We start from the raw sequence: 19,818 nt of genomic DNA on the forward strand, positions 1-19,818 counted from the left end.
TGATGGACATGCACAAGCCATGGGAGCTCTGTACCTTTGCTCCTGTGTCCCTTCCGCTGCCTGTTCATCTGCATCCTCCATAATGTTCTTTATAATAAACTTGTATAAAGCACTTCCCTGAGTTCTGTGAGCTGCTCCAGCAAATTAACTGAACAGAGCGTTGTGAGAACCTCTATTTACAGCCTGTTGGTCAGAAACACAGGTCCCAGGCTGAGCCTGTGACCAGCACCCACACTGGGGCAGTCTTATGGGAATGAGGCCTCAACCCCTCGGATCTGGCATTATGCCCAGGTAGGCAGTATCTGAATGGAATTATAGGACACCCAGCCAGGATCTGCTGAAGAACTGATTGCTTGGCATATGGGGAAACCTCTGCCCTCAGTCAGTGTTATACCGGCTGTGTGTGAGGAGGAAAAACATTTGTTTTTTCCAGTAACTAATAGTAGGTAACCACAAAGTTTGTGAAGCTACTCAACTAAGAGAAAATGACAAAGATTAAAAAACCTAACGTTTTAGGCCTTCATAGATGATTACTTTTTGAACATGATTCCTGATCATCAATCATACCAGTAATCAAGTATAGTTTCAGAGCCATCCAAAGTCCTAGATGACCTGTGCCTCAGCTACCCAATCTCAAAAAAATAACATCACAACATTAATAGAAGCAACAGTAAGTTGGACTTGATAAAGAATGAAATTGGTGGCCCCCTACTTTAAGACAGCCTATTGTGAAGTTGGCATCAATCCCACTCTAGAAACCTCTTGATTGTTCTAAAAAGAAAATCATTCATATTTTGGTAAGAACTACAACTAATACCAAGTGCGTATTAAATATCGCTACATGATATTGGCAATTTCCATTAAAGAAAAGTCTAATAGTGCATTAAATAGAGAAGACTACCACTAATTAGCTAAATTCAAAAAGATTTTATTAACTTGAATCAAATGGGTCATACAGTGCTACTACCAACAACTTTTCTGCTCAAATCACAATGCTGTTATCTGTGCCCAGGTATGCCCACAAAACTAGAAGCTATAGGTCAATCATAGTTTCCACGGCAGGAAACCAAAAACTGACCTTTGATTCAAGGTCGTAGCCACAATTTTCAGAATTACACAGTAGCCACAAGTGTTTTGTCATCTTAGCATCAACTACTCCTAGACAACAAAGCCAGTGACTCATCTTTTTTGTCAGTCCCAAGCATAATGCAAACACCTGTCACATGATAGATCCTTTGGCGTGAAGGAACATTAAGTTAGAAAAATAAAAGATAATGCATTAGGGGTTATCAAATAGTTTCAGAAATCTTTCAAATATATATTCTAAATAAAACGAAATACATTATACTCAGAAACAACGTTCTAGGACATCAAAATAATCACATTGGTGCCTACACATTACCTATTTAACACCTGATTCTCTGTTTCTAATTCTTCTTTCTTTGCCTCCAAGACTTCTACTTTTTCTTGCAGTCTCTTCAGTTTGTTTTCATGAAGAGATTTTCTCTAGAAAAAGAATTTATATGATTAAGTATGTTAATACATATTTTCCTATTCAAAATTATGTAGTGAATATTTTACATGCTGAAAGTTTTTAGAGATGAACATTTTCAGTGGCTACCAGAAAGAGCTGAGCAGGCATGGTTCTTACTGAAAACTGGCAATGATAATAAGAAGGTCCAGGTCTACCTCATATCCTGTGTGACAGATCCCTGATGAACACCAAATCAGAAAACTGGTATCAATAACTAAATTGCTGCAAGTAAAAATCTAAAAAGGAAAGAAGTCAGATTACTAAAATCTTAGTCTGTCATGTGCAAAGGAATCATAAGCTCTTCATCTTCCCAGAAGACACATGTTTAAAAGAACTGAAACAGAGTTTAAAATTAAAAGCATGCTTAGAACTGAAGTTGCTACCAAAGCAAAAAATTAAAGAATGAAAATGCTTAGAGTTTGAATTCATATCAGTTTCAAAGTATACCTTTCTAAATAGTAAAAGAAAAATAATTTATATAGTATACAGTGAAAAGTTTCTAAAAGTAGACAATTATATGACTTTATTAAATGATATGGAAAAATCTGAGTATAATGCAAAAGGACTATGTGAACAAAAGTACTATTTTTTTCAGTTTCTATAAACAGGTTTTTGTTGTTACTTTTTCAGTTATGTGAACCCAGGGCCTCAAACATTCTAGCACTGAGCTACATTCTATCTCTTAAGACAGGAGCTCTAAGTTGAACTTGAAATCCTCCTGCCTCAGCCTAAGTAGCTGGAATCATAGGTATGTACCTCCACATATGGCTGCACTCAGGCTCCTGAGGAGGGTGAAACTAGGGACTGCACCCAAGGCCTTCCTCACACTGAACTACAACCCCAGCCCTTTTGATTGTGAGACGGGCTCACTAAGTCACTAAATTGCCCAGGTTGGGCTCAAGCTCCTGGCTCAGCCTCCCACAATTACAGGCGTGCACCAACATCCCTGGTTGTTTAGTTTTGTTTGGATAGATACATATAATGTTAGAATTCATTCAGTAGCTGCAAACCTTTTAAATATTTATTTTATAAATTTCTATAAAAGTAAATTAAGATTACCGAAAAATGTGTAGAATGTAAATGTAAAACGCAATGAAAAAATCACAAAGGAAAAGCTGATGTGACATGACCAGAAGTCCCCTACCCTTCCCACTTCCAATTATTAGCCCCTTCATCCTCTGAAAAGTTATCAACTAATTTATTTCCAAAGCTACAGTTTAGTTTTTCTATTTTTAAAGCTTCGTATGAATGGAGTCACTGAGAGCGTTCTTTTGTAAATTACTTTTTTCTTTCACTTAATGTTATGTTTGCGAGAGTTACTCATGTTATTACTTACACGTGTTAGCTCATTCACTGCCACATACTGTAGTCCCCTTATAAATATTACATAATTTATTCTGTTGGCCCGATTCACTACTAAGAGTCATCTGGGTTACTTCTAGTTGGCAGTATTACAAGTACCACTTCTTCTCATCGATCCTATTGGTCCACATCCAGCAGCACCCCGAAGGGTCTCCTCATCCTCTTCCTGTCTACCCTGGCAAAGGAACTACTCTTTTGACCTGTGCAACCACAAATATTTATGTATGCATTGGTAATTAAGGCACCCACCCACCTATACATCCACCTATCCATATATAGAAGAAATCATATAGCATATATTTTGCATAAGGATTTTTTTCTCAACATTTTATCTATATGATTAAGCCATGTTACTGCATGTCACGATATTTTCATTGTCATCTATTATGTTAATATACCACATTTTATCCACTTTTCTGTTGAACTGTTCTCAGTTTGAGATATTAAAAAGTTTCAATGAATATTCCTGAACACATTTTGTTTTTCATACTGGGTATCGAACTCAGGACTTTGCACTTGTGAGGCAGGCGTGGCACCACTGAGCTAAATCCCCAGCCTATCCTGAACACATTTTTGATGGATATATGGTTCTCATTCTACTGAGTATATAAAGCTAGGGTTCGAGTATTCATGTTTTAATCTATATTGCCAGTTTTCTAAACTGATTATACCAATTATATGTCTACCACCAAGACATGAAAGTTCTAGTGTTCTACATTGTTGCCAATACATGGTAAGGTCAGTCTTGAATTTTACCTATTCTTATGGACTATGGTAATAGCATCTCATTGTAGTTTTTACTGGTATTTTCTTGATAGCTGCTGATGCCTTGTGCAAACTGGTAATCTGGATATCCCTTTTTTTTCCCCATTAAGTTTATTGGTACATTAAGTATAAAATGCAGTTACATTCATCATTAGGATCTTGTACCTTTACGTGATGTATCTTGGTTCTTATTGTTTCCCCTTCCCCTGCCCTCCTTACACCCCTTCCACCCTTCCCTATTTGCAAAGAATTTGTTTCCATTTTTTTCCTTTTCTCATATTTTTTCTTTCCTTTCTTTCCTTTCCCCTACCCCTCCCACTTCCGCTACTCCTTTAGACCTTTTCTTCCTGTTACACAATATCAATTATATATTTTTAAAATTACAATATCAAGATCTAGAAGACATTACCACAGATTTTACAGAATTTAAAAGGATATAGAAAGCATACTTCAAAAATCTGTTTTGAAATAAATTTGACAACTTCTAAGAAGTACCTAGGAAGACAAATTGATGAAACTAACTCTGGAGGAAATGTAAAATTTGAATAGCACCTATTAAATAAAGTATATTCCTAGCTTGAAAACCTACCTATATGACAACAGCAGGCTCATATACATTTTAACTGATAAATTATATCAAACATTTAAAGCAGAAAAAAGAAGGAACACTTCTTCCCACATTTTAGGGACTCAACATTGTGCTAATCCTAAAACTGGATAAAGATAATAGAAGAAAAAAGTATGAACATACATAGAAATTTGTTTAACAAAACAAACTATTAGAAGTCAGATCTGGCAGTATGAAGAAAGTGGTTTTGTTATAGGGATGGCAGTGTTGGTTCAGCATTGGAAGATCCACTCCCAAAAGTCATCATTTTAACAGAGGAAAGGAAAAAGCCATATGATCCTGTCAGAAGTTGGAGAAAAAGTATGGGACTAAATTCCACAACTGTTCATGGTAAAAGCTATCAGTAGACAAGAAGTAGAACACAACCTTCTCAACAGATTAAAGACATCTACTCCATACTTTCAGCAAAAACGCCTTATATGAATGGAGAAGATACAATGCTTGCTCCTTAAGGTGGGGAACAAAGTCAGATATGCCTACTCTTCATCTGTCCATTAAACTTTGAAACCTAGGCCCCACCAAAATAGTCTGGCAATAAAATGACACAATTAGGATAGGATTGGCAAGGTAGAAGTAAAACTTTATATGTAGATGAGATGATCATCAACAGAGAAAATACTAAGAAATCTCTAGGAGCCCCTAGAACTTGTATTTGAATTTAGCAAGATTAGAAAACACAAGGTATATATAAAAATTCAGGTCTATGTATACTTGCTATAAATGAAGAATTGGATATTGAAATTTAAAAGTTATGTAGGAGTACAAAGGACCTAGAAAAGTAAAAAAGAAAAACAGTGTTGGAAGACATTTAATACCTAATTTTAAGACTTCCTCTAAAGCTACAGTAATCAAGGCAGTGTTGGTGTGAGGAAAGACATATAGATCATTGGAATAAAACAGAGAATCTAGAAATAGAACCACACATATATGGTCCACTGAGTTTTGAAAGATTATTTAACATTAACATTTTATAGAACATAAACTCAATTCAAGAGCAGAGGAAAAGATAGTGTTTTCAGCAAACGGCACTAGAACACCTGGTATCTGTATATAAAAAATTAACCTCAACCCTTTATTTCCATACATGAAAAGAACTTGAAGGGATCTATGAACCTAAATATGAAAGACTAAAAGTATAACACTTTAAGAAGAAATTATAAGGGAAAATGTTTATGAATTTAGGGTAGGCAAGAATTTCCTAGGATAGACTTGGAAGGAAGCTCCCCCGCTGCCATCCCAAGCTCCTAGGGCAGAGAAGCTGAGCTGGTCCCAGCACCCGGAAGGAAGCTCACCTGCCGCCACCCCAAGTTCCTAAGGCAGAGAAGGTGAGCTGGTCCCAGAACCTGGAAGGAAGCTCCCCCACTGCCATCCCAAGCTCCTAGGGCAGAGAAGGTGAGCCGCTTGGGCACTAGAAGCAACGCCCAGCCCGCTCTGTGGAAATGAGAAGACACGTAAACAAGCCTCAAAAACCGACTTCTGGATCACCTACAGCAACCCCAAAGGGAAACAAGATGGAACAATCTGATACTCAACCACCTGGACTCTCTGAACTGGCAACAAAAGAGGATCTGGGAAAAATGAAATCAGAAATAATTACTCAGATAACAGCAAAGATTGTGCTCATGGTGCAAGACATGATTAATAAATCTAGAGAGGACACAGATAAAAAAATAGAGGAGCTGAGGAACATGATGGAATCCCAACACAGGAAACAAATGGAATCAATAAAACAGATGCAAACAGATTTCCAGGAGATTAAAAACTCCATCGAAAGTCTGCGCAGCAGAATGAACCAATGTGAGGATAGAATTTCAGATACAGAAGAAAAGATTGCAATTAGTGACTAGGAAAAGAAAAATTGCTTTAAAATTGTAAAGGAACACAAGAAATCAATCCAGCAGCTGTTAGATGATGCAAAGAAGAATAACATAAGACTGATTGGAGTCAATGAAGAAAGAGGAGAGAGTGCAGATGACATAAAAAAACTGTTCACAGAAGTGACAACAGAAAACTTCCCAAGCAGGGGAAAAGAACTTGACATACAGATAAGTGAGGCATATAGGACTCCAAATAGCCTTGATCAAAAAAATCTACGCATAGGCATATAATAGTTAGGATTCCAGAAATCCAACAGAAGAACAAAATTCTACAAGCAGTGAGAGAAAAGAAACAAATCACATACAAAGGAAAGCCCATCAGAATCACAGCAGACTTCTCAACGCAAACCTTCAAGGCAAGAAGAGCTTGGAGTGATGTATTTCAAGCCCTAAAGGAAAACAGCTTCCAACCCAGATTGATGTACCCTGCAAAACTATCTTTCCAAAATTGATGGAGAAATAAGATACTTTCATGATAAAGAGCACCTCAGGAACTTCATGAATATCAAACCGGCACTCCAAAACATTTTAGACAATACCCTAGGAAAAGACAATGAGGATCACAACCCCAGGAAACCCAGCAGAATGAATCCATTGGGCGTGATAATTTAAATGCAAAGGGGGAGAATCCAACAAAAAGAAAAAGTCATGACAAGGCTTTTAAAACTTTTAACTTCATCTCCCTAATGAGTGTATAATTCAATCTTGTTATTGTACTGATTAGTATTCTTTCTGATTCTAGAGTTGCACACCTTTCCTTGTGCTGTACTGGCTATTTATCATCTTCTTATGTCTACTTTTTAATTGGGTTGTCTATTAATGAGCTCTAAGAATTCTTTATATGTTCTGCTCATAGGTTATATGCATTGTAGATATGGTCTGTTTAAGGACTACTTTTCATTTTAATGATGTCATTTAAAGTTCTAAATTTTGATGGAATCTCATTTATCAACTTTTTTCTTTTATACATCATGTCTTTTGTATCCTAGGTAGTTCTTGCCTACCCTGAATTCATAAACATTTTCCCTTATAATTTCTTCTTAAAGTTTTATACTTTTAGCCTTTCATATTTAGGTTCATAGATCCCTTCAAGTTCTTTTCATGTATGGAAATAAAGGGTTGAGGTTAATTTTTTATATACAGATACCAGGTGTTCTAGTGCCGTTTGCTGAAAACACTATCTCTTCCTCAGCTCTTGAATTGAGTTTATATTCTATAAAATGCTAATGTTAAATAATCTTTCAAAACTCAGTGGACCATATATGTGTGGTTCTATTTCTAGATTCTCTGTTTTATTCCAATGATCTATATGTCTTTCCTCACACCAACACTGCCTTGATTACTGTAGCTTTAGAAAAAGTCTTACAATTAGGTACTAAATGTCTCCTAACACTGGTTTTTTTTTTATCTTTTCTAGGTCCTTTGTACTCCTACATAACTTTTAAATTTCATTATCCAATTCTTCATTTATAGCAAGTATACATAGACCTGAATTTTTATATATACCTTGTGTTTTCTAATCTTGCTAAATTCAAATACAAGTTCTAGGGGCTCCTAGAGATTTCTTAGTATTTTCTCTGTTGATGATCATCTCATCTACATATAAAGTTTTACTTCTACCTTGCCAATCCTATCCTAATTGTGTCATTTTATTGCCAGACTATTTTGGTGGGGCCTAGGTTTCAAAGTTTAATGGACAGATGAAGAGTAGGCATATCTGACTTTGTTCCCCACCTTAAGGAGCAAGCATTGTATCTTCTCCATTCATATAAGGCGTTTTTGCTGAAAGTATGGAGTAGATGTCTTTAATCTGTTGAGAAGGTTGTGTTCTACTTCTTGTCTACTGATAGCTTTTACCATGAACAGTTGTGGAATTTAGTCCCATACTTTTTCTCCAACTTCTGACAGGATCATATGGCTTTTTCCTTTCCTCTGTTAAAATGATGACTTTTGGGAGTGGATCTTCCAATGCTGAACCAACACTGCCATCCCTATAACAAAACCACTTTCTTCATACTGCCAGATCTGACTTCTAATAGTTTGTTTTGTTAAACAAATTTCTATGTATGTTCATACTTTTTTCTTCTATTATCTTTATCCAGTTTTAGGATTAGCACAATGTTGAGTCCCTAAAATGTGGGAAGAAGTGTTCCTTCTTTTTTCTGCTTTAAATGTTTGATATAATTTATCAGTTAAAATGTATATGAGCCTGCTGTTGTCATATAGGTAGGTTTTCAAGCTAGGAATATACTTTATTTAATAGGTGCTATTCAAATTTTACATTTCCTCCAGAGTTAGTTTCATCAATTTGTCTTCCTAGGTACTTCTTAGAAGTTGTCAAATTTATTTCAAAACAGATTTTTGAAATATGCTTTCTATATCCTTTTAAATTCTGTAAAATCTGTGGTAATGTCTCCTCAATCTTGATATTGTTATTTAAAAAATGTATAATTGATATTGTGTAACAGGAAGAAAAGGTCTAAAGGTGCAGGGGAAGTGGGAGAGGTAGGGGAAAGGAAAGAAAGGAAAAGAAAAAATATGAGAAAAGGAAAAAAATGGAAACAAAGTCTTTGCAAATAGGGAAGGGTGGAGGGGGTGAAGGGAGGGCAAGGGAAAGGGAAAAAAATAAGAACCAAGATACATCATGTAAAGGTACAAGATCCTAATGATGAATGTAACTGTATTTTATACCTAAAATGTACCAATAAACTTGATGGGAAAAAAAAAAAGAATTTCCTAGGATATAAAAAACATGATGTATAAAAGAAAAAAATTGATAAATGAGATTCCATCAAAATTTAGAACTTTAAATGACAGCATTAAGGAAATGAAAAGTACTCCTTAAACAGACCATATTTATAATGCATATAACCTATGACCAGAATATATAAAGAACTCTCACAGCTCATTAATAGACAACCCAATTAAAAAGTAGACACAAGAAGATGATAAATAGCCAGTACAGCACAAGGAAAGGTGTGCAACACTAGAATCAGAAAAATACTAATCAGTACAATAATAAGAATGAATTATACACTCATTAGGGAGATGAAGTTAAAAGTTTTACAAGAACAAATGTCAGCTTAGGTATGAACTTTCTAATACTGCTAATGTAAATGTAAAATAACAAAAGCATTTTGGAAAACAATATGGAAATTTCTTGTAGTACTGTTAAGAACCAAAAGTCTTGTTCTCAAGATTTTACTTAAGAGGAATGAAAACATATTCACAATAGATTTGTACATACAAGTGGAGTATCCCTTATCTGAAATTCTTGGGACCAGAGTATTTCAGATTTTCATTTGAAATCCACTTGATCTGCAAAGAGGATAGCTACTTCTGCTTTTTTATTTGGGGGGGGGGGGTCCTGTTACATGGAGTATTGTTTTCCACCCTTTAACTTTCAGACTATGAGTTTCTTTTTGAATTAAATGTGTTTCTTGTATGCAGCATATTGTTGGATCTTGCTTCTTGACCCATTCTGCCAGTCTATTTCTTTTGATTGGTGAACTGAGATCATTAACATTGATGGTTATAACTCATACATTTTGATTTATCATTGTCATGACTTTTTCTGTTTGTTGGATTCTTCCCCTTCGCTTTTAATTTCTTGTTGTGCCCGACGGGTTCATTCTGCTGGGTTTCCTGGGGTTGTCTAAAATTTTTTGGAGTGCTGGTTTGGTATTTGTGAAGTTCCTAAGGTACTCTTTGTCATGAAAGTATCTTATTTCACCATCGATTTTGAAAGATAAGTTTTCAGGGTACATCAATCTGGGTTGGAGGCTGTTTTCCTTTAGGGCTTGAAATACATCACTCCAAGCTCTTCTTGCCTTGAGGGTTTGCATTGAGAAGTCTGCTGTGATTCTGATGGGCTTTCCTTTGTATGTGATTTGTTTCTTTTCTCTCACTGCTTGTAGAATTTTGTTTTTCTGTTGGGTTTCTGCAATCTTAACTATTATATGCCTATTTGTAGATTTTTTTGATCACAGCTACCTGGAGTCCTATATGCCTCAGTTATCTGTATGTCAGGTTCTTTTCCCCTGCTTGGGAAGTTTTCTGTCATCACTTCTGTGAACAGTTTTTTATGTCATCTGCACTCTCTCCTGTTTCTTCATTGACTCCAGTCAGTCTTATGTTATTCTTCTTTGCATCGTCTAGCAGCTGCTGGATTGATTTGTGGTCCCTTAAAGCAATTTTTCTTTTCCTAGTCACTAATTGCAATCTTATCTTCTATAGCTGAAATTCTGTCCTCACATTGGCTCACTCTGCTGCATAGACTTTCGATGGAGTTTTTAATCTCCTGGAAATCTGTCTGCATCTGTTTTATGGATTCCATTTGTTTCCTGTGTTGAGATTCCATCATGTTCCTCAGCTCCTCTATTTTTTTATCTGTGTCCTCTCTAGATTTAGTAATCATGTCTTACACTATGGGCACAATCTCTGCTGTTATCTGAGAAATTATTTCCTTTTCCATTTTTTCCAGATCCTCTTTTGTTGCCAGTTCAGGGAATCCAGGTGGTTGAGTATAACAATGTTCCATCTTGTTTCCCTTTGGAGTTGTTTTAGGTGATCTGGAAGTCTGGTTTCGAAACTTGTTTACGTGTCTTCTCATTTCAATGGGCGGGGGGAGGGGAGGGGTTGCTGCTGGTGCCTTCTTGGCTCACCTCCCCTGTGGTTGCAGGGGGGGTGGGGGGGTGTTCCTGGTATAACAGGAAGAGGATCTGGGGTTTCAGAAGCCTCAGGTACTCATCTAACTTGCCTTCACTGGCTCTTCTACCTTGAACTTGCTGGCCCAGGCTTTCTTGCCTGCTATGTACAGAGCTTTGTCCCATACATATCTTACAAGAAAGGATTTTATTAATGTTATTCCCACTTTACACATTCCAAACGAGAAATAAAATGGGAGCCCAAAACCATACAATTAGTAAGTGGCCAAGTAAGCACTTGAACATGGAGTGTTTCTGAGCTCACCACCCTCTGTATATCCTTTTTTGTGATGTGCATATCATAGTCTTTTGCTCAAAGAAAATTGCTTTGAGTAATCAGTTCTTTAATGATTTGTCAGAGTTCTTTATGAATTTACAATATGACTCCTTTGTAAATATATGCATCACAGATTGGCCTGGTCCCAGAATATGGTAGCATTTTGATAAAGTTTTTAGTTTTAATAAAATTATCAATCGTTTGTAGTACTTTTTGTGTTCAGCTTTAAGAAATCTTTACTTACCCCCAGTTCCTAAGATTTTCTTCTAACATTAAAGCTTTATTTTTGCCTTTGACATTTAGGTCTTTAAGTTCATTTTTTTACCTGCATTGTTAAGTCCGACTTAAGGATAACCAACAAGAGTCCATATACTTGTTGGTGTATTTGTGGACTCTATTCTGTTCCATTTGTTTATTTATATCTTCCCTTATGCCGATACCAGTTTGAATTACTATAGATTATAATAAGTGTTAGTATCTAGAGTATAAGTCCTCTGGCTTTACTGTTCTTCAAGATTGCCTTGAGTATTCTACTTCTTTATATTCACATACAAATTTTAGGATCTGCTAATTTCCACAGAGAACCTGCTGAGAGATTTTGATTAAGACTGCATTCAATTTACAGTTCATTGTGGGAAGAACTGACATCTTAATAATAATAGTGAATCTTTTAAATCACGAACATGTTAGATTTCCACTTTAAGCATTCTTAAATCTTTCTAAGTAGGACTTCTATTTTCTAATGTAGAAGTCTTGCATATCTTTCATTATATTTGTTCCTAGGTATTTTGTTTTTTATGTTATTGTAAATGACATTTAAATATTTTATTTTGTAACTGATATGTGCATAAAGATAACTGCTAATTGTTACTTGACCTTGTATCCAGCAACTTTAAAATTTCACATACTTGAATACTTTATAGATTGGCTTATATTTTATGCACATACATTTATGTCATCTGTGAATGACAATTTTACTTCCTCCTCTCCAACTGTTATATCCACTTCTTTTTCTTGATTTATTATACTAACTACAGCCAAAATAAAACAGCAAGTAAAATGGTGGCAGTGGACCTACTTGCCTTGCTCCTGAACTTAGGTGAATGGAAGAAGAATTTAATCAGTAAGGGCAGTAAGTTAGTTGTAGGATTTTTATAAATACCACCTATCAGATTGAAAATTTTCTACTATTTCTAATTTGACAAGTTTTCTTTTTTGAAATCATGAAAGTGTTGAATTTTGTCAAGTTGTTTTTCTGCATCTATGTAGATAATCAAACTAGGTTTTTTTTCCCCCGGTACTGACAACTGAACTCCAGGCCTTTGTACTGAGCTATATCCCTAGCCCTTTTTTGGTTTGTTATTTTGAGACAGGGTCCTATTAAGTTGTCCAGGCTAGGCTCAAACTTGCAATCCTCCTGCCTCAGCTTTACTGGGATTATAGGCACTGGCCACCATGCCTGGCAGATTCCCTTCTTTGTTCTTTCAGTGCTAAATTATACTGATCAATTTTGCATGTTAAGCTACTCTTATTTCTGGAATTAAGCCTACATGATCATATTACCATTTTAATGTGTCACTGGATTCAGCCTAATATTTATTATTTTTATGTCCATGTTTATGATGTAATTTTTCTTAAAATGACTGTGTCAGGTTCAAGCCCCATAAAATAAGTGAGGATGTTTTCCTATTTTTCTATTTTCTACTTTCTGGGAGAGTTTGTGTCAAGACTGGTATTATTTCTTCCTTAAGTATTTGGAAGAATTTACCAGTGAAACCAAATGAGGCATTTTCTTTGTAGAGGTTTTTAATTAAGGATTCCATTTCTTTAATAGAAGACTCTTCAAATTCCTAATTCTTCTTGCATTCATTTTACAATGTTCTTCAAGGAATGTATTCATTTAATCTAAACAGCAAATAAATACCACAATCATTTTTAATATCCTCTTTATTTTACTATCTATAAGATATGTAGTGATATCCTCTTCATTGATATTATTTACTTGTGTTATCTAATCTAATTTTACAGGTTGTGTAAGAAGAATCAGTCTTGCTAAGCCTTTATCAGTTTTATCAATCTTCAAACACCAACCCTTAGCATTTTCAATTTTCCACATTTGCTGCCTGTTTCATGATTTCTACTTGTATCTTGAAGATACTGGTGATGTCCCTTGTCAAATCTATCCACTGAGTTAATACTTTAGTTACTGTGTTTTTTAGTTCTAACCTTTTTAAATGCTTTTCAGTTGTTTGGTACAATTTTCAAGCCTCTATTTCTGAGCATGTGGAAAATGTTTATTTTTAAATCTGTATTTGATTACTTTGTTATCTGGATCCCCATTGGAAGTCTGTTTATAGTGGTTAATTTTCCTGTTTTTCTATATTATATTATTTCATTATGTGCCTATTTTTGTATTTTTAAAATTAATACAATATATTTCCTAGAGCAGTTTTAAGTTTACAGAAAACTGAACAGAAATTAGAGAATTCCCATATATTGACTCTACCACCCAGTTTCCACTACTAATAACACCCTGCATTGTGGTGGTACAAAAATTGTTGATATTGATATGCTATTATTAACTAAAGTCTGCAGTTTAAAATTAGGGTTCATTTTTTATGTTGTATAGTTCCATGGGTTTTGGTAAACACATCACATCATATTTATACCATTACAGTATCACATTCAATAGTTTCACTGGTTGAAATATTCCCTATGCTCTACCTACTCATCCTTCCCTGTACTCCCAACCTCTAGCAAGCACTGATCTTTCCACTATCTCCATAGTTCTGCCTCATTTAGAATGTCATATAGTTGGAATCATAGTACGTAGTCACTTTAGACTGGCTTCTTTCATTTAACAATACACATTTAAGGTTCTCTCATGTCTTTGTGTGGGTTGCTGACTCGTTTCTTTTTATTGCTGAATAATATTACACTGTAAGTATGGATGCGCCACAGTTTTATCCATTCATCTACTGAAGGACATCTTGGTTGTTTCCAAGTGTTGGCATAAAGCTGCTATAAATGCTTGTGTTGTAGTTTGTGCAGACAAAGTTTTCAAGTCATCTGAGTAAATACATGACTGGAACATGACTGAGTCATATGATAGGACTATATTTAGCTTTGTAAGAAAGGCCTGGAGTGTCTTCCACAGTGGCAGTACCATTCTGCATTCCTACCAGAAATGAATTAGACTTCCTATTGTTCTATATCCTTACCAGTATGTGGGGCTATTAAGTATTTTGGATTGAGCCATTCTGGAGAATGTATATGTTATCTCTACACTTTATGTGGAGCTGACCATTACATACAAAAAAAAATGAAGAAATAACTTCAAGCTTACAATGTTATTTTCCTTTAAAGTGGATTTACATCTGTTTCTAGCAGGCAGCTAGGAACACTAGCAATATGATTAAGTTCAATCCAGTGAGCGGGAGTGAGATTATCTGAAGCTATACTTCAGTACCTGCAGGAGCCAGGCTAGTTCACCCCAGTCCAAGGTGAGTCCCCTCCTCAAGATCCCAACCCAAAACACCAGTGGATTTACCTGAACTCCTGCTTTGTGGCAGACTCCGAATTCCAACTTTTATTTCCCAAGCCCTGTGAGGTGGTCAAAACTTTGCTCAGCTTCTTAGCCTCACAGCTGTCTCTTCTGGAATCAGCAATTTCTCCTAAAGGAAAAGCAACCACAAGTGCCATGCTCCTCTCTAGGTTTCCTAACTCTCAGGATCTTGGCCCCCTAAGGCTTTGCTGCTTTGTTAGCTTACTGAGATATTTTTTAAAATATTTTTTTCCAATTACTCTAGTTATTGTCAGGGTGTAAAGATCTTAGAGCTCAGCTAACTTACAAACGATCAAAATTTCTCTCCCATGTTTCCAGAGACTAGGGAGTCCAAGATCAGTGTTAGTAATGTCTGGTGGGGGCCGACTTCCTTACTTCCTTCTCCTGGGCCCTCACATGGTACAGGGGCAGGGCAGCTCTCTAGGGCTTCTTTTAGCCCATCCACAAGGGCTGACCTTGCGACCTACCCACCCCAAAAGAGCCACCTCCTACTGCCATTACCTAGGGGGTTAGAATTTCATCACATAAATTTGGGAGGGACACAGACATTCAAACCATGACACACAGGGAGAGCTGGTCCACATATTTCCTACTCTGTCATTGCAAAAGCATGTGCTTCTTTTCGGTATTTTAGTTCAACTAATAGCACATATTTTAAAGACAGAAACACTTAACACTTCATTATTGTATGATAATGTACTCTTAAGATCTAGCTGTATTGGTCGTATAAATTACAGTAAAATATAAAAAATTGTACCTCATCATGAACAAATCTTAATTAAACATGTTATCTTAAATAATATATATATACATATCTTTGGAGAATATATATCATATATATATATACACACAGACTTGAGAGACAGATTGAGGGGGAGGGAGAGAGGGAGGGAGGGAGAGAGAGCAAGAGAGAGAAAGAGAGACAGAGGGAAAGGGGGAGAAGGAGAGGGAGAGGGGGGATAAGAAAATGTACATGTAATTGGGCCATGTATTAACTACAGGTAAGTATAGGAAATTCCAGTCTATAAGTACAAAATCATGAAAGAAGCCATTCTAGAGAAGGTAAGAATTAGGCTTTATCATTTTATTATCATCTCATCATCATCATCATCATCATCATCATCATCATCATCATCATTGTTATACAAGAAAGAACAAGTTTTAATAATGGAATTCTGGTACAATGCTGCCAATTAACCAAATATACCTTAAAATACTAAAAACAAAATAAAACAAAGCAAAACTTTCCAGCCCAGAAGCCCTCGGTGGTCTCCAGAAAGACATTCCCAAATCCACCCCCCTTTAAGCTGGGCTGCCTTTGAACACTGTCAGGGACTCCTGGGAAACAAAGGCCCTTCCAGCTCACCCTAATGGTCTGTGTCACCTTCCCCTATAAAAATCACATCACCAACTCTCTTCTCTCTCGTTCAAATTCTAGATGGGAGAGGAAATGAGAAAAGACAACATTCTCAGACAAACTAGTAAATTAGATTTGTTAACTGAAGTTTATAATTAACTGTTTCAAAGAACCCATATATAATAGCATCTACTATTTGAAAAGGATCCCTGTATGCCTCAGGCCTCTGGGCAGTTAAGATCCAGGCTTATTTTTCTATCCCAGGGCACCAAGAAATGCTTGTTCAGATCCTCTGTGCTCTTCCCCAACTACTGTTACATTCTATCCTACCCACCCTGGGTTTCTTTCCTCAAAGATGAGTACTGAATAATACATAGGCTCCCTGATCATCCGGTTCCCCCAACCCTGTCCCCCCACCATCCTCTCGCTCTCCTAACTTAGACACTTGAGCATTTTTGTTTGTCTGAGACAGGGTCTTACTATGTTGCCCAGGCTGGTCTCCAATTCCTGGACTCACGAGATCCTCCCACTCCGGCCTCCCAAGTAGCTGGAACTAAGGTAGCTACTGTGCCTGGCTACTTAGTTCTTAAAAATCAACACGAGTCCTTTCTTCACCTCAAGATTTCCACCTATACTAACAATAAGAAAGCAGATCTCCCCCGCTCAAGGATGTTGCTCTTGCAATTATCCCTCCTCCCTCTTTCCTTTATCATCAACTTTCCTTTCTTTAAGGATCTTCAGTTTACAAACACATCTTCCTTTAACAAAAACTATCACCACAGCAGAAATTAACAGTAAAACAAAATAAAAATAAAGGTATCCAGGTCCCACAGCAAAATCCTGATGTGGATGCTGATACCTTCAAACCCCATTTCCTCACACTTGCTCTTCAACCCATCTCATCAGGCCATGGTTCCCAACACCCCGGGGATCCCCTGCCAACCCATCACTCTCAGCTTCATTTGAGTCATGCGCTCTTTGTCTCTTGCTTTTGGAAACATTTCTCTCTAGGATACCAGGCAGCCGCTTGTATCTCAGTCTCTTTAAATGGTTTCTCCTTTTCTCCACTGAGTTCTCTGCATTGGAGTGTCCAAGGCTGGATTGCCGAGGTCTTTTCTTGCTAAGTGATCCCATCTGAGTTGCCACCTTTACATGCCATCAACCCCCGGGTGAATCCCAAACTTCTGTCTCTACCCTGAACTCCAGACTTCATCTCTAATGACATACTTGTCTTTTCCACTTGGATGGCAAGTGGGCATCTTGAAGCAAACCGTTGTTGCCCCTCCCCTCATGGGCCAGTCCTTCGGTGAGGGTCCCCATGTTACAGCATGACAGCTTACTGTACCGAGGCTCACGTCCGGCTCACCCGTCTGAATGTAAGTTTCATGAAGGTACGTGTGTTGTGTTGTCTTGTTTCTTGTTTTATCTCCTGTGCTCAGATCGGTATCTGGCAAAAAAACCTCCTTCAGGTCTTGAACAGCCATGAGACTCTCATTTCCCTCCTGGATGTAAGTGACCACAGCCCCGCTCTGTTCCAGTTCATTCTGCATTTCCAAGATCTTGCCCGGGTAGTAGCTTCCTTCCATGCCCACTCCTGCAGAAGCGTTTCCTCCCGAGTCTCTCCATCGTCGGCAACTTTTCGGTGGATGGAGAATGACTGCCGAACGCCTCAGGGAGCTGCTCCCGCTCCTGCCTGAGGCTGTCATACTTCAGCTTGTCACACTGCTGCTTGAGGGTCAGCTCCCCCTCCAGGACCAGCCCGTACTTGGCTGCCTGGATCTTCTCGTGGGTGGTCTCGGTGAGCTCACGGGTCAGTCGCTTGAGCTCGGTCTTGTAGTGATCCACGCTCTGCAGCAGGCACGGCTGGGGGGCGGTGCTGCGGGGCGCAGCAGGCAGTGCTGGGAATCAGGCGTGTGGCCCTGGCCCACAGTGCCCGCCCCCCGCCGTGCCACCTGCACCGACACTGTGGCGCTCCTGCTGCAGTAGCTGCTCCCTGCGCTAGGCCTGGCCTAGGCTTTACTATTTTACAATTATAATGAGGATTTAGATTTACCTGGAAGCTCTCTGGTGACTACTGGTGACCAAAAAGCAGTGGTTTAAGATTAATATGGCATCACATTAACAGCAGATAGGACAGACTCAGAAATTTGCCTTTTGAGTCAAATCTGGAAATTAACTTCCTAAAGACATGGTCATGACAGTGTGTTCTCATCCAACATTATAAAAGCAAATGACTATTTACTAAGCACCTACTTTTTATAGGAATTGAGCTAGAATACCATTGAAACAATGTATATTGGTTCATTAGCTGAAGGACTCAATGAATACCTGAGGGTCCATCATCATCATCATCATCATCATCATCATCATCATCATCATCATCATCATCATATTTTTTCCCAGTCACCCGTGACTCAAATCTAATTCTTTTTCTTTTCTTTTCTTTTTTTTTTTTTTGTGTACTGGGGATCAAACTTGGGACCTTGCGCTTGCAAGGCAGGTGCCGGAACCACTGAGCTAAATCCCCAGCCTCTAATTCTTTTTCAAATGTGCCTGACAAACTACTACCCTGTTTAATGCAATCCTAATACACACTGCATGCCTGGACCCATGCAACCACATACAGTTGTGCGCATGCACACATACACAACTGACTAGTCTCACCTTAAATTAACCACCAACTTCAAATAGGCTCCAGTGTTCCCTGCCAATCCTACTAAGTTTCCCCAATCTGAGCACTCTCTCAAATTCCTGTGTTATTCTTTAATAGCTTATCTCTCCTCAAATTTCTAATACTTCCAATCTTCACTCTCTCAGATGATGACCCTATTTTTGGCACTAAGAAAATAATATATCAATCTGTACAGAATTTCCTCACGTCCCTAGCACATCTATCAATGTACCAAAAATTTATAATCAAGTGCTTTGTCTTTTTCCCAGTTATAATACATATACCACCTCCTATTGTCTGAATGCTTATGTCCCTCCACAATTCATATTTTAAAATCCTAATCCCAAAGAAGATAGCATAAAGAGGTGGAATCTGGGGGTAGATGATTAAGTTATGAAGGCAGAACCCTCAATTATAGAATTACTGCAGTGTTCTTTAAAAAAAAAAAGGCCCCAGGGAATTGTCTCTTTTCATCACATGAGACATGCCTAGAAGGCACCATCTAGGAACCAGAAGGCGGGTCTGCCCCAGACACAGAATCACCACTGCCCTGATCTTGAGCCCTACCCGCCCCGGCCCCCACAACTGAAAATAGTCAAATTCCATTGTGCACGAGCTACCCGGTTTATGATATTTTTGTAGCAGACCAAGCAAAGACACCATCCCTTCCACCTCTGAACTGAATCTCAGGCCCATCTGCCTACTAAAGGCCATCACTCCTGCAGCTGCCCCCTTCTTCTCCATCATCAATTTTCCCCATGCGACTAAACTATTCTATAATTTTCCACTTGTTAAAATTTTTTTTGATCCTACAACCTTCCCTAGCTACTAACCTCATTTTTCTGTTTTCCCTCACAACAAAACTCCTAGGACAAACTCTGCAATTTTTCCTATATAACCAAATCCCCTTGAATCCACTTCAATCAAGCGTATCTACTTATCACTCCGTGGGAACAACTTGTGCCAAGGTCGCCCACGATCGCCACAGCCAGCTCCATTCCTAGTCTCTCACATCTTCCCTAGCAGTGTCATCTGGTACAGGTGATCCTTTGTGAAGCATTTGCTTTTTACTCTGC

The 19,818-nt window shown here is 37.7% G+C and overlaps 1 protein-coding gene and 1 pseudogene across 3 annotated transcripts in view; both read right to left on the reverse strand.

The window, feature by feature from the left end:
- Cep83 (centrosomal protein 83) overlaps nt 1–19,818 on the reverse strand; it is a 140,644-nt gene that overhangs the window by 2,635 nt on the left and 118,191 nt on the right. For both annotated transcript variants that reach the window (XM_087192805.1, XM_021258466.2), the window contains exon 14: nt 1,403–1,506. In XM_087192805.1, the coding sequence (XP_087048931.1) occupies nt 1,403–1,506 (104 nt within the window). The remainder of the gene's footprint in view (nt 1–1,402; nt 1,507–19,818) is intronic.
- LOC147823578 (protein bicaudal D homolog 1-like) lies at nt 1,403–17,976 on the reverse strand (annotated as a pseudogene). The gene is made up of 2 exons (XR_015443634.1): nt 14,700–17,976; nt 1,403–1,506 (listed from the first exon to the last, which is right to left on the reverse strand). The product of XR_015443634.1 is annotated as a protein bicaudal D homolog 1-like (transcript).

The sequence above is a fragment of the Heterocephalus glaber genome, unplaced genomic scaffold, assembly GCF_053883595.1.
Source record: "Heterocephalus glaber isolate CG9 unplaced genomic scaffold, H.glaber_assembly_v1.0 deba00001572, whole genome shotgun sequence".
NCBI classification, from domain to species: domain Eukaryota; kingdom Metazoa; phylum Chordata; class Mammalia; order Rodentia; family Bathyergidae; genus Heterocephalus; species Heterocephalus glaber.